Source organism: Loxodonta africana, chromosome 3, assembly GCF_030014295.1.
Source record: "Loxodonta africana isolate mLoxAfr1 chromosome 3, mLoxAfr1.hap2, whole genome shotgun sequence".
Classification (NCBI taxonomy): Eukaryota; Metazoa; Chordata; class Mammalia; order Proboscidea; family Elephantidae; genus Loxodonta; species Loxodonta africana.
The window spans coordinates 193907201-193923306 of record NC_087344.1 but is presented as its reverse complement, the minus strand read 5'-3'; the positions used below and the strand labels follow the sequence as shown (position 1 = coordinate 193923306).

The 16106-nt window shown below is 38.7% G+C and overlaps 2 protein-coding genes across 6 annotated transcripts in view; both read right to left on the bottom strand.

The window, feature by feature from the left end:
• Window positions 1-4101: 4101 nt before the first annotated feature.
• Window positions 4102-13105, bottom strand: LOC111751912 (interferon-inducible protein AIM2). Its single transcript, XM_023553946.2, is given in 5 exon segments — window positions 4102-8952; window positions 8955-9045; window positions 9047-9115; window positions 9118-9194; window positions 13102-13105. Coding segments are annotated over 5 exon segments (474 nt in total). The 3' UTR covers window positions 4102-8719.
• LOC100662402 (gamma-interferon-inducible protein 16) overlaps window positions 11245-16106 on the bottom strand; it is an 84755-nt gene continuing 79893 nt past the window's right edge. For 4 of the 5 annotated variants that reach the window (XM_064282776.1, XM_023554150.2, XM_023554151.2 and 1 more), the window contains one exon: window positions 11245-14212. In XM_064282776.1, coding sequence (XP_064138846.1) covers window positions 14132-14212 — 81 coding nt within the window. In that variant the 3' untranslated portion in view covers window positions 11245-14131. The remainder of the gene's footprint in view (window positions 14213-16106) is intronic. The other variant, XM_064282775.1, reaches the window with a different exon arrangement.

The following is a 16106-nucleotide window of genomic DNA, read 5'->3' as shown; positions in this document are numbered from 1 at the left end:
TTAGTCCTTTGGACTAATGTTTCCATTAGTCCTTTGGACTAATGTTTCCATTAGTCCTTTGGACTAATGTTTCCATTAGTCCTTTGGACTAATGTTTCTCTTCTATCTTTAATTTTCTTCATTCTTCTTCGTTGCTCCTGAAGGGGTGAGCATCCTAGATGGCCACTGGCAGACTTTTAAGACCCCAGACACTACTCACCAAAGTGGAATGTAGAACATTTTCTTATAAACTATTTTATGCCAGTTGAGCTAGATATTCCTAGAGACCATGTTCCCCACAGCTCTCAGGCCAGCAGTTAGGTCCCACAGGGAATTTGGATGTGTCTACGGAGCTTCCATGACCTTGACTTGTACAAGTTGTGCTGGCTTCCCCAGTATTGTGTACTGTCTTACCCTTTACAAAAGTTACCACTTATTTATTGTCTATTTAGTGTTTTTCCACTAAATAGACAATAGGAGCTTGCCTCACCAATTTCTCCCCCCTGTGGAACAGATATCATATCACTTTATAGTTGTAAACTTAGGGAAACTGCTTATATGTCACTCCCTTCTCTTTTTTTTCTCTAGAGCAGTCACTTACATGTTGACCAAAACTCCAGTGGCTTAGCCCAGAGTCCTCTGGAGTTGTCAGGGAGACTAGATTTAGAAATATTTTTTTATTTTTATAATGTCTCCCAGGCAATAGTAATGATAATGTACATTATTTAGTCTGGAAGACCCAAGTAAGGAAACATGACTATACCATAATTTATTTAATCAAACTCTTATTTTAGAATATTTAAATTGTTCAATTTTTATAATTATAGATAACTAGATATAATTATTGTACATGAACATAGTCATAGTGCACAGTAACATTATTTCTAAGGTTAAATTCATAAAATGTAGAATTGATTTTACTTTTTAATTCCACTTTTAACTCACTTGTAGGAACTCTGACCAAGGTCTCCCTCTGTACTCATTTTTAACAGAGTAGAACGAGTATCCAGACAGTTTTGGATGGGGGAACAAGAACATTGTGCATTCTAATAGAGTCGATAGAAGAGGACAGGGTCAGACTTACCCTTTTTGCCTTAGCAATGCTTCAGAGATCTGAAGTGCTCTTTACACATGATAGATGGTAAAGTAAGGACTCAGGCTAGGAGTCTGCCTCCAACACCTGTATTCTCAGGTACCATATTGTATTATCTCATTTGAACAAAGGACTTGAAATCATTCTTCTGTGTTTTTTCTTTGTATTATTTATTTATTTTTATTGTGCTTTAGGTGAAAGTTTACAGCTCAAGTTAATTTCTCATTCAAAAATTTATATACATATTGTTTTTTGACATTTGTTTCAATCCCCATAATGTGACAGCATGTTCCCCCTTTCCACCCCAGGTTCCCTGTGCCTGTTCATCCAATTGCTGTCCCTTCCTGACTTTTTGGTCTTACATTTGGACAGGAGATGCCCACTTGGTCTCTTATATTTGATTGAGCTAAGAAGCATGTCTCTAGCATGTGTTATTTTCTGTTTTATAGTCCTGACTAATCTTTGTCGGAAAAGTGGGCTACAGGAATAGTTTCAGCTCTGGGTTAGCAGAGTGTCTAGGGGCTGTCATTTCGTGGGTTCCTCCAGTCTCTGTCAGACCAGTAAGTCTGCTAATTTTTGTGAATTTGAATTCTGTTCTACATTTTTCTCCCACCCTGGATGGGACTGTCTGCTGTGATCCCTGTCAGAGGGGTTGTTAGTGGTAGCCAGGCACCACCTAGTCCTGGTCTCAGGCTGATGGAATCTCTGGCTTATGTGTTCCTTTAGTCCTTTGAGCTAATGTTTTCCTTGTGTCTTTGGTTTTCTTCTTTCTTTTTTGCTCCAGATTGGATAGGACCAATTGATGTATCTTAGATGGCTGCTCGCAAGGTTTTAAGACCCCAGATGCTACTCACCAATATGGGATGTAGAACATTTTCTTTAGGAACTATGTTATCCCATTGACCTAGATATCCCCTCAGACTATGATTTCCAGCCCTCAGCCACAGCTACTAGGTCCCTCAAAGTATTTGGGTGTGTCTAGGAAACTTCTATGCTTTTGCTTTTGTTCAGTTTTATTGACTTCCCATATATTGTGTGCTGTCCTTTCTGTCACTGAAGTTGACGCTCGTCTATTGTCTAGTTAGTGATTTCCCCTTCCCCTCCTTCCCCACCCTTGCAACCTCAAAAGCATCAAAGAATTTTTTTTCTGTGTTTAAACCTTTCTCTCTTCTCTTTTTTTTTCCAACTGCCAACAATGGCCAGATATGGGCTCTAGTTAGTGCCTTCATTTTCAGGCCTAGTTGATTCGGTCATTAAAAAGACAGGAAAGAAAAGGCAAAAATGGTTGTCAGAAGAGACTCTAAAACTTGCTTTTGAACGTTGAGTAAACTAAAGCAAAAGGAAGAAATGTTGAAGTAAAAAAGCTGAACAGAAGATTTCAAAGGGCAGCTTGAGAAGGCAAAGCAAAGTATTATAAGGACATGTAAAAAGACCTGGAGCTAGAAAACCAAAAGGGAAGAACGCACGTGCAGTTTCTCAAACTGAAAGAAGTGAAGAAAAAATTCAATCCCGAGTTGCAGTATTGAAGGATTTTACAAGGAAAGTATTAAATAACACAAGACACATCAAAAGAAGATGAAAGGAATACACAGAGTCAGTATACCGTGAAAAACTGGTCAACATTCAACTGTTTCAGGAGGTAGCATATGATCAGGAACTGATGGTACTGAAGGAAGGAGTCCAAATTGCACTGAAGGAATTGGCGAAAAACAAGACTCCAGGAATTAAGGGAATACCTATTGAGATGTTTCCACAGATGAATGCAGTTCTGGAACTATTCACTCATTTATGTCAAGAAATTTGGAAGACAGCTCTCTGGCCAACTGACTGGAAAAAAAAAAAAAAAAAAGGAAGAGATCCTTATTTATGCCTATTCACAAGAAAGATGATCCAATCGAGTGTGGAAATTATCGAACAATATCATTAACATCACATGCAAGCAAAATTTTGCTGAAGATCATTCAAAAGTGGCTGTAGCAGTATATCAACAGGGAACTGCCAGAAATTCAAGCCACATTTAGAAGAGGATGTGGAAGTAGGGGTATCATTGCTGATGTTAGATGGATCCTGGCTAAAAGCAGAGAATACTAGAAAGATGTTTACCTGTGGTTTATTGACTATGCTAAGGCATTTGACTGTGTGTACGATAACAAATTATGTATAATATTGCAGAGAATGGGAATTCTGGAACGCTTAATTGTGATCATGAGGAATCTGTACATGGATCAAAAGGCAGTTGTTTGAACAGAACAAGGGGACGCTGCATGATTTAAAGTTAGTTAAAGGTGTGTGTCGGGGTTGTATCCTTTCACCATGTCTATTCAATCTGCCAAAAGAATGAACAAATCTGTCTTGGAAGAAGTATAACCAGAATGCTCCTTAGAAGCAAGGATGGTGAGACTATGTCTCACATACTTTGGACATGTTATCAGAAGAGATCAGTCCCTAGAGAAGGGCATCATGCTTGGTAAAGTACAGGGTCAGCGGAAAAGAATAAGACCCTCAACAAGATGCACTGACACAATGGCTGCAACAATGGGCTCAAGCATAATGATGATTGTAAGGATGGTGCAGGACCTGGCAGGGTTTCGTTCTGTGGTACATAGGGTCGCTATGAGTCGGAACCGACTCCACGGCACCTAACAGCAACAACAACAGAAAATCAGTTGATCATGTATGTGTGGGTCCATTTCTGGACTCTGTTCTCTTCCATTCATCTATATGTCTACCCTTTTTCCAGCACCACAAAATTATCTCACTGTTTATATTTCTTTAAAAATTTCAGTGATTTCTCTAGGGCTTGCAATATACCTCTTTAATTAATTGGACTGTATCTTCAAATAATATTACACTGCTTCATGTGTTTTGTAAGGACCTTCCAAAAACATACTTCTAATTTCTCCATTTCACATTTCTCGAATAGTCTACAGACACACAATACATTGTTACTATTTTTGCTTTAGACCAAGGGTTGTCAAACTATGATCCCTGGGCCAAGTCTGGCCTGTTGCCTGTTTTTTTTTTTTTTTTTGAGTCTGCCACCTGTTTTTGTATAACCCACAAGCTAAAAGCAGTTTTTATACTTTTTTACTGATTGGAAAAATCAAAAGAAAAATACTTTGTGACACATTAAAATTGTATAACATTCAAATTTCAGCCTCCATAATGAAGTTTTATTGGAACAGAGACATGCTCATTCATTTATGTATTTTCTTTAACTGCTTTAAAAGTCAGTGGCAGAGTTAAGTAGCTGCAACAGAAACTGTACATCCCACAAAGCTTAAAATATATACTTTTTGGTTCTTCACAGAAAGCACTTTTTAAAAAATGAATTTTATATTACGTTTTTACGCCACTTTTCAAGATAGATTTTTGTGTAGATCCAAGTATCTGTTGGTATTTTTTTTTTTCCTAAAGAACTTTTAAAACATTTTTTTAACTGCACAATTTCTTGCAATAAATTCTCTGAATTTCATTTTCCTGAAAGTATCTTTTTTTCTCCTCTGTTTTTCAATGATATTTTTACTGGTTCTAAATTCTGGTTTGACAGATTTTGTTTTTTCTGTCAGAACTTTAACCTGTCAGTCCATAGTTTTCTGGCTTGCATAGTATCTGACAAGAAGTTTGCTGTAACTCTTATATTTGTACCTGTGTAATATATAATGTGTCATTTTTATCTGGCTGCCTCAAGATTTTTTTGCCTTTGGTTTTTAGTACTTCAAGTATGATACGCCTAGGGGAGTGTACAGGGGGGTATTATTCTGATTTATGTTTGCTGAGCTTTTTGGATATGTGGTTTGATGTCTCTCATTACTTTTGAATAATTCTTGGACTTCATCTCTTCAAATATTTCTTATGCTCCATTCTCTCTCCTCCTTCTGGAACTCTAGTGACACATATATTAAATCTCTGGATATTGTCCCACATCTCGTAGACCTTCTGATTTCTTTTTCACCCCCCTCCCCTTTTCACTTTCTTTCTCTTTGTGTTTCAGTTTGAGTAAATTTTTATTGACCCATCTTCAAGTTCAGGAGCCCTGGGAGTGCAGTGGTTAAGCATTAGGCAGCTAACCAAAAGGTCGGTGGTCAAAACCTACCAGCTGCTTCATAGGAGAAAGGTGTAACAGCCTGCTTCCGTGGAGATTATAGCCTTGGAAACTATGGGGCAGCTCTATTGTAGGGTCACTATGAGTGAAAATCGACTTGACAGCAATAGGTTATCTTCAAGTTTATTGATTCTTTCCTGTAATGGAGCAAGCCTCCTGGTGATTCCATTGAAGGCATTCTTCATCTCTGTAACTGTATTTTTTCATTTGTAGTTATTTCATTAGATTCTTCCTCATAGTTCCCATTTTTCTATTAAAATTATCTATCTGAAGATGCATGTTGTTGTTGTTTTTAGTTCCTGTCAAGTTGATCCCAACTCATAGCAACCACGTGTGCATAGAGTCGAGCTACTCCATAGCATGTTGTCCACCTATTTTAAATTTCCTATCTAAAAGTTTCAACATATGTACCATATCTAAATCAGGATCTTTTTTAGTGATTTGTCTCTTTATGGTGTTTTTTGTTTGTTTTATTCATTTTTTTTCCTTTGCTTCTTTGTCTGCCTCACAATTTTTGCTAAAAGCTGTCTGTGATGGTCAATAGTATGTATGCCTGTAAATGAGCATGGGTTGTCTTTCGCTATGACTTTACTGTGGAGGTTGAGTCAATCTGGTCAGGAGTAGAGCCTAGTATGTGATTTGTTGCATCGCTATGGTTACCACGGACTTAAAATTCCTCTAGTGCTACACTGTGTTTGTGCCAGGGATTTTGCCGGATGTGTATTCTTGGTGTTTGCCTCGCCATCGATTTTAAGTCTTCCCTTTATATCAGCAGGAAAGAGAACGTTTCTTTGCATGTAGTTAACTTGTTGTTTGATACTTGTTCAACCTGGTGAAAGGAAGTAGAGTGGGGAGCAGTGTGTGGGGAGTTCTCTATTGTTTTGGTTCAGCCTCAGTATTTAATAGACACTGTGTCCCTTGGTCTTGAGGATGGGATTTTCATTGTGATTCTGCCTTTGCTCAAGCTGTGAGAAACCCCTAATGTTCTATGGCCAGAATATATTCCTTCTGTTTCCCCAGGGATAGAACAACTTTTTTTTCTGCTTGCTTCCCTCTGTTACAATGCATTTTTCCCTGTGCTCCAAAGATTATAAGGTTTGCTGCCTTTCCCCCAGAGGTTTAAAACTTTGGTTCCATTAAAAATATATATATATATATATATGTAGTGGAGAAGAATTCAGGCAGGGGTCCATGCATTTCCTACAGTGGCTGCTCTTTCCAACCTCCCGGTCTCTCCTCAATATTTTCAAAAATTACCTAGTTAGGTCCTAAACAAACATATTTTATAAGGATCAGCACAAAGCTGGTTTCTATTATGTGGAGGTTAAAGATGTCCCAAATGTCCAGCTTTTCCAAACTGCTGTACCACCCCATCATTTCTAACATCTACTACTCCCTCTCTCTTCAGTACTCTCCCTCCTCTCTTTGGGTTCCCTAATTTGCTACAACGTCCCACAGAACTCATCAACTTATAAAGGAAATGACTCATGTGGTTGTGGAGGCTGTCAAGTCTCAAATTTGTGGGGCAGGCGTAGGCTTCTTCTCACCCACATGGTTGCAGGAGCTGATGAACCCAAACCGGCAGTTCAGACCACAGGCTGCTGGCTCACAAGGCTGTGGAAGCTGCCAAGTCAGGTCAGACAATAGGCCTCCAGCCCAAGGGGCTGTGGAGGCTGGAAAATCCCAGAATTGGCAGATCAGGCAGCAGAGTCCCAAGAGGCAGGAGGTCAATCGATCATGAACCAGACTTGAGGTCCAGATGCAAAGGCAGAGAGCCTTGCCAGGACACACACATCTTAGATGCAGGCTACACTCCAGGGAGGAGTGTAACTTCAGTAAGGGTGGGACTTGAGTCACTCCCTCCTGCCAGGTTGCAACTAAGCTGAAAACACACCCTGTACAAATCCTGCCTCATCAACATGTAGAGGTCAGGATCCACAACACATAAAATGGAGGACAACCATGCAATGTTGGGAATTATGGCCTAGCCAATTTGACAGATAGTTCCAACTGTCACAGGTTCCATATACTCTATTTGCATTGTCCCACTCAATCATCACGTGTGAGTCGTGAAGACCATGGCTAGATGGGCCATATTAAATAATTCATTGCACCACAGGACTATGGAAAAGACTGAAGGTGGGTACAAATTCTCATGGTTGTCGTTCCCAGTGATTCTATATTCTCGTGGTAGCCCAAGTGGAACCTTTAGCAATTCATTAAAAATTATAGATAAATTATTTTATTTTGTGTCATATGTAGAGTCCACTGTCTGCTCCTAGGTAAGCAAGTGTTTTCATCTCATCTCTCCTTGGAAGTGTAAGTCTTTCCTTAGATTTTAGAATAGTTGGTTGCCTACAAACTCAGCTCTCTAATGACTTCAAAAAGGTTGTGATTTCACAGGTTATATGACTTAACTTTTTTATTGTAAGTGTGAGAGCGAGGCTCTTTTCAGCTTTCTAAATCATAAGTGGACAACAGAGTTTTGTTCATTGTTTAATTATGTTTCTCTGGTTATTAGGGAAGTTGACAACATTTTCACATTTACTAGCTATCTTAGTTGGTTAGTGCTGCTATAATAGAAATACCATAAGTGGGTGACTTTAACAAACAGAAATTTATTCTCTCACAATTCAGGAGGCTATAAGTCTGAATTCAGGGTGCCAGTTTTAGGGGAAGTCTTTCTCTGTCGACTCAGAGGAAGGCCCTTGTCTCCTGGAGCTTCTGCTCTTGGGTGATCTTCATGTGACTTGTCGTCTCTCATCCCCCATCTCTGCTACTTAGCTTGCTTGTTTAATCTCTTTTATATCTCAAAAGAGATTGAAACAATATACACTCTAATCCTACCTCATTAACATAGCAAACATAACCTAATCCAGCCTCATTAATATAACAAACATAACCCATTTACAAATGAGATTATAACCACAGGAAGAGGTTAGGATTTACAACACATCAAAAAATGGAGAAAAATTACATAGGATCACAAAATGGAGGACAACCACACGATATTGGAAATCATGGCCTAGCCAAATTGACACATATTTTTGGGAGACGCAATTCAATCATAACACTAGCCTTACGTATTTTCTTTCTGTGAAATTAGTTATTTATATCTTTAATCAATGCATTAGAGTACTCCAGAAAAACAGGACCAATAGGAGATATACGTATATATGTATGTGTATGTACATACACACATATATGTATATATATCACAATGATAGTCACTTAAAATAAAAATCATATGTATTTATAAAGTACAAAAATAATGCAGAGAAGTAATCCCTTTTTCAGAGGCTACAAGGGTAAAAAAAAAAAAAGTTGAAACAGGACGGTGACGGCTTCATGAGAATAAAAAGACTTCTAATGTACTTGAGTTTGGCTACATCATTAACTTTGTGGCACATTAGTTTTTTGGGTTTACTTGTTCAGATTTTTATGTTTGTTTTTCCTCTATATAAAGCATTAAAACGAATGATTTCTAAAGGCCCTTCAATCTCAGAGTGGAGAATAAGTTGTTCTTACTAATCAATACAAAATTATTTATAGGAACTTATCTTCTGTATTACAAACACCCCATTCACAACTTTTCCAAGAGGTTGAGTTTGAAGCTTATTGATATTTGGGGTTTCACCAGCTTTTCTGAAAATGTGGTTTGGGACACTGATCTTTCAGTCAGATTCAGCATCAAACACAAATGGGGTACTATTTATCTCCAGAAAACCATTGTTCCAACACTACTGTGATATTATAATTATTCTCTTTGGGGCGCATTATCTTTTAGCTTTGTATTGAAAATTTCTACTAAAAAGAATTCACGCTCAGTAGCCACTGAAGCATGAAACATCATCTCCTCCTTCCCTTCTTAGGGTCTCAAGTTTGAATGGCTTCACTGCTTTCAGCACCATTGCTGCAATATGGCCTTTCTGCAACCCTCCTTCTTGGAGGAGTCCTCCTGGGGCACCATCTGCTTCTGCTCAGGATGAAGACACCAGAATAAGACATAAGCTGTGACTAAATAAGGTATTATCCAGGAACCTTACTTCACTCACAATGTTCAGTGTCAGGAAATCAGGTAAAGATAGGTTGAATAAAAGGAGGAGGTCTAGAGGGGTTAGGAAGAGATTTGAAACCTAGAACTATCTAGATAGAAAAGAGAATGCAAAGACCTATACAAAGAAAACTACAAAAACTACTGTAGGAAACCAGAGACCTACATAAGTGAAAAAACATACCATGCTCTTGGATCGGAAGACTTAACATTGTGAAAACGTCAATTCTACCCAAAAGACACAGATACAATGCAATCCCAATCCAAATTCCAACAGCATTCTTTAATGAGATGGAGAAGCAAATCACCAACTTCTTATGGAAAGGGAAGAGGCCCTGAATAAGTAAAGCATTACTGAAGAAGAAGAACAAAATGAGAGGCCTCACAGTTCCAGATTTTAGAGCTTATTATACAGCCACTGAAGTCAAAACAGCCTGGTACTGGTACAACAACAGACACATAGACCAATGGAACAGAATTGAGGACCCAGACATAAATTCATCCATCTATGAGAAGCTAATATTTGATAAAGACCCAAAGTCTGTTAAATGGGGAAAAGACAATCTCTCTAACAAAAAGTTTTGGCATAACTGGATGTCTGTCTGTAAAAACATGAAGCAATATCCATGCCTCACACCATACACAAAAACTAACTCGAAATGGATTAAAGACTTAAATATAAAATCTAAAACGATAAAGATCCTGGAATAAAAAATAGGGGCAATGCTGTTGTTGTTGTTGTTAGGTGCTGTGCCATCGAGTCACTTCCAAATCATAGTGACCCTATGCACAACAGAATGAAACACTCCCCAGTCCTGTGCCATCCTCACAATTGTCACTATGCTTGAGCCTACTGCTGCAGCCTCTGTGTCAATACACCTCGTTGAAGGTCTTCCTCTTTTCCACTGACCCTCTAACAAGCATGATGCCTTTCTCCAGGGACTGATCCCTCCTGATAACATGTCCAAAGTATGTGAGACACAGTCTCGGCATCCTTGCCTCTAAGGAGCATTCTGGCTGCACTTCCTCCAACACAGATTTGTTCGTTCTTTTGGCAGTCCATGGTATATTCAATAGTCTTAGCCAACACCACAATTCAAAGACATCAATTCTTCCTCGGTCTTCCTTATTCATTGTCCAGCTTTTGCATGCATATGAGGCAATTGAAAATACCATGGCTTGTGTCAGGCACACCTTAGTCTTCAAGGTGACATCTTTGCTTTTCAACACTTTAAAGATTTTTTTTTTGTAGCAGATTTGCCCAATGCAATGGATCTCTTGATTTCTTGACTGCTGTTTCCACGAGTGTTGGTTGTGGATCCAAGTAAAATGAAATCCTTGACAACTTCAGTCTTTTCTCCATCTATCATGATGTTGCTCATTGGTCCATTTGTGAGGATTTTTGTTTTCTTTCTGATGAGGTGTAATCCATACTGAAGCTGTGGTGTTCGATCTTTGTCAGTAAGTGCTTTCAAGTTCTCTTCACTTTCAGCAAGCAAGGTTATACCATCTGCATAACCCAGGTTGTTAATGAGTCTTTCTCAAATCCTGATGCCCTTTCTTCTTCATATAGTCCAGTATACTTGATCAACTGATTTTCTTCTAAGAGGCTAATACAATTCAACGAAAAAAGGGTAATATTTTCAACAAATGCACAGATAAGCCTTTATCCATTCCTAACTGTTTATACAAAAATGAATTCAAAATAGATCATTGACTTAGACGTAAAAACCTAAAGTAAAACTTCTGGAAGAAAACAGAGAAAACCTTTGTGAATCTTGGCTTAGACAAAGATTTTTTAGGTATGACACCAAAAGCACAACATATAAAATACTTTTCATAATTTGAAATTTTTCAAAATGATGAACTTCTCTTAAAAAGATACTGTTAACAGCATGAAAAGGTAAGCTATAGATTGTGAGTTAATATTTGCCAGTTACATAACTGAGAAAGAACTGCCTTTCAGAATTTATAAAGAACTCTCAAAACTAAATATTATGAAAACAGACAATGGAGTTTTTTTGTTTTTATTATTAATACTATTTTTACAATGAGGAGACTGAGGCATTCTAATTACAATTTCTATAAAGAAAGATGTATTTGTTTATGTACATATAAACATATAAATGAATGGAAAGATCTGGGGTCTGGAATGATACACAATGAACTTGATGATGATGATTTTCTTTGGAGAAAAAAGTATGATTGTTCCGGGTTTCAACAAGGATATCAACTTACTTGATTTTTTTTTTTACAGTAAAAATATAGTCATTTATCTTATGGGTGGATAAAAATATACATAAGAATGACTTTAAAATTAATCATGAAAATTTTAAGATGAGTAAAATATATAAAAAATGATGCAATTAATTTCCATGTCTCTCCATGCAGCTATAAAGAATATTGCCAGTACAGTTGAGTTTGTCTCTTCTAGTTGAAGGCATACTATGATACCCTAGAGATCCTCCCAGAGCTATTTCTTTGCCTCCTGCATTGGTAGAAACCACATTTCTATGATATCTTTGGTGGCAGATTAACATCTCTGTGGACTGCTGAGGCCATCTCTTTGGTCCATGCACTACAAATCTAGGAGAATCTCTAGCTTTTTCCTTACTTTCCTCTAAGGAGGGGCTCTGATATGAGGCAAATTGCAAAATATAAGATAAAGTAGGGGGCATGGAATTAGAGGACTAAGCTGTATAAGCAAAAAAAGAAAAAAAATCAGTGAGGCAAACTCTTTTGGATGGAGTGTCATTTCTTGCTTATCTCCATTTAGGGGCACCCTTATACTTAGAAGACAGATGCTTAAATGGAAATTAACATGATATTAAGGGAAAAACGGCATTGGGCAGGTCACTTAAATGATTCATTTTCTAACTCTTAATCACCATTACCTACATGCTCAAAAACAGTCAGTAACAGAAAGTTTACAGAAAGCAATATGAATTTGAAGTATTGGAATAGCTCAGAATATAAACATCATTTGTTCATGAAGCAGTCTTTTTTTTCAGTGTCCATAAATCAAATTTGAATTTGAGGTTTTAGTAATCTTTCATATTTTCTCAGGAGGAAATCTATTTCCTAACTGGCTGAGTGATCTTGTAATTTTGACCACTTCACCCAACCTCTCTGGACTTGAATTTTCTCATTTTCAGATGAACAAACTGGATTATATAACTTTTCAAGGGCCTTCAAAATCTGGTCTCTAAAGATGACTAAAATTATCTTGAATATATCTAACAGAATGCTATAGAATAATATTGGGCTAGGAAACAAAAAATGTCTAAATCTTATTCTCGGCATCTAAACCTCCCCCCTCACACACACACACAAAAAAAACAAGTGTGGTGAGTCAATAAATTGACTTTAACTCATGGAGACCCCATGTGTGTCAGAGGAGAAGTGCTCCATAGGGTTTTCAATGGCTATTTTTTTCATGGTAGATTGCCAGGCCTCTAATTTCCAAGGCACCTCTGTGTGGACTCTTTGGGTTAGCGGCTGAATGCATTACCTATGTGCACCATCCAGGGACTCTTATATGAAATGTAGAGCCAGAAAATGTGACTGCAGAGCTACTGAGGAGCTGTTGTTACTTGGGTAAATGAATGGGATATTTCAAATCAGACAGGACTAGAAATGCTTCTAACCTACACTACTGCCTTCATACAGATCATCAGAAGGTACCTCTTTGGGCAGTCAAATTACCCAGTTATGTCCTCTCTGAGAAGCTAATTCTGAAAAGATATCGCTTGTTCTGAGCTAAAGCAGTTCCTCTTCAGGAAAAAGGGCTTGGTAATGGAAGTACAGGCTGGATTTCAGCCCTATCCACCCCTTTGCCCGTGTTCCTTGGGGTAGGGCAAACCAACCAACCCATTGCCGCTGAGTTGATTCTGACACATAGCAACCCTATAGAACAGAGTAGAACCGCCCTATAGGGTTTTCAAGGAGCGGCTGGTGGATTCGACTGCTGATCTTTTGGTTAGTAGCCGAGCTCTTAACCACTGTGTCACAGACTGTTTATTCTTAGCCAGGGCCTTCTCCTCTGAAGATCCCACTGTCTTAGTCATCTAGTGTCACTATAATGGAAATACCGCAAGTAAATGGCTTTAATAAAGAGAAGTTTATTCCCTCATAGTCCAGTAGGCTAGAAGTCTGAATTCAGTGTGTCGGTCCACGGTAGGCTTTCTTTCTATGTCAGCTTGGGAGGAAGTTCCTTGTCGTCAGTCTTTCCTTGGTCTGGGAGTTTCTCAGTGCAGGAACCTCAGGTCCAAAGGACGAGGTCTGCTCCCAGCGCTGCTTTCTTGGTGTTATGAGGCTCCCACTCTCTGATTGCTTCCCTTTCCTTTTTATCTCTTGAGAGATAAAAGGTGGCGCAGGCCACACCTCAGGGAAACTCCCTTTACATTGGATTAGGGATGTGACCTGCGTAAGGGTGGTGTTACAATCCCACCCTAATCCTCTTTAACATAAAATTGCAATCACAAAATTGAGGACAACCATGCAATACTGGGGATCATGGCCTAACAAAGTTAATACACACATGTTTGGGGTGACATAATTCAATCCATGACACCCAGAGTGTGGGCCTGTGTGCCTCATCTTGATTTACAGGTCACAAAACATTTGCTTTTAAGCAACTGACAAATGGATTAGAGACTCTTAGGAAGCACCTTTGGAGGTGTGGGGGGAGAAGGTTTTTATTTTTTTTCAAATTATAAAAATTATACACAAAAATATGCTACTTAGGAAACACACACGCACACAAAAAAATTCTAATGCAGTTACCAAGAGCTAATAGCTGGCAAATATATTGCATATTTCAACTAGATATACGTATATGTTTCTTTTTCCATATCTGGGTCTCTTCTCCATCAACATCTTTATGATGACATCCAGGGTTTTAGAAGAAGGGCTCTAATCTAGTTTCTGTACTTGAATGAGGATGGAGGGGCCATTTGGTGTGTTGTTTGGTCTTGATAACCTTGAAGAATAAAGAGATAAAGATAGATAAATTGAAATGCAGCTGGTCATACATATTTCCCTTCACTCAATCTGTAGTTACCTACTCCTCTTGGGCTACATTCTTTTCCCTCATCCCTTTTTAAAGTCTTTTCTCTCACTCTCACCTATGTCCTTAAATGTACTCCTGTCCTTTAGCTACCATCCACCTCCCTCAATTGGGAGCCTGAAATCAAATATTCACTCATACCCAAGAGCACCTGTGGACTGGACAGGAGGAGTCAAGTAGCAACAGCAGAGAGGAAGGAGCTGGTGTACCCAATGTCGGAAAGTGAGGGGAAGATTTTGATACAGGAAGAAAGGTGAGAAGAGGGTTCAAAAGGTATTTCTGATGCAGTTGCTGGGAGGATAAATGTTGGGACATTTGCAATGATGGATCCAAGAAATAGAGATCTGAGAGTGTGTGCATTTTTGCGTGTCTGGATATATCAGCATCTGTATTTTATTTGTTTGGATTCCAATGTTAGCTTGGGTTAGTGTTACCACGAATCCCAAAGGGGTGTGCTTGAGTGTGACAAAGAGCATGTACTTTGTCATGTAGACCCAGCCACCTCTGTCTGTTGTTGACCAGGATGCACATTTCACTAAAGGCAGATACCACCGTGTTCTGAAATGCTCAGGGGAATCCTTGGTCTTTTAGGTTTGTTATGGGCTCTGTTGATCATCCTTTCCCTCCCTTGGCTGTTGTTTACCACAAAGTATTAAATGAGTTAATAAGTTAATACATGGAAGGCCTTAGAAGAGTCTCTGGCTCATTCTGAGCCCTACAGTCACTTCAAACCTAACCTGTTGAAAACAACACATTTTTGTTCTCTGAAATCTGCTCTTCCTACGGTGTCCTTTTTTAGTGAACAGTACCATCATCATCCATGAGACAGGGCCCCCACAGTGTTGCATTAAAAGTACTGTTTTCTTTGCTTGGCTTCCTCCCCCACAGCATTGCATTAAAAATCTTCTTTTCTTTGCTGGGCTTACTCTACACCTCCCCCCACCCCCAGCTTTAGATTTGAATCCTGCTTTTGTTTGGTGGTTTTATGTAAAAGCCCTATTGCGTAGTATGATTAAGACTGTTGCTGACGTAATTTGTATGAACTCCCTACTTGTAAACCCATTTTTGAATGATCTTCAGCAAAATTTTGCTTGCGTGGGATATTAATGATATTGATCTATAATTTCCACATTCAGTTGGATCACCTTTCTTGGGAATAGGCATAAATATGGATTTCTTCCAGTCAGTTGTCCAGGAAGCTGCCTTCCATATTTCTCTAGACGAGTGAGCACCTCCGGCACTGCATCTCTTTGTTGAAACATCTCAATTGATATTCCATCAATTCCTGGAGCCTTGTTTTTCACCAATGCCTTCAGAGCAGCTTGGACTTCTTCCTTCAGTACCATCGGTTCCTCATCACATGCCACCTCTTGAAACAGTTGAACATCGACCAATTCTTTTTGCTATAATGACTCTGTGTATTCCTTCCATCTTCTTTTGATGCTTCCTGTGTCGTTTAATATTTTCCCCATAGAATCATTCACTATTGCAACTCGAGGCTTGAATTTTTTCTTCGGTTCTTTCAGCTTGAGAAATGCTGAGCGTGTTCTTCCCTTTTGGTTTTCCAGCTCCAGCTCTTTGCACATGTCATTATAATACTTTACTTTGTCTTTCAAGTCGCCCTTTGAAATCTTCTGTTCAATTCTTTTACTTCATCAATTCTCCCTTTTGCTTTAGCTGCTCGATGCTCAAGAGCAAGTTTCAGAGTCTCCTCTGACATCCATCTCGGTCTTTTCTTTCTTTCCTGTCTTTTCAATGACCTCTTGCTATCTTCATGGATGATGTCCTTGATGTCATTCCACAACCC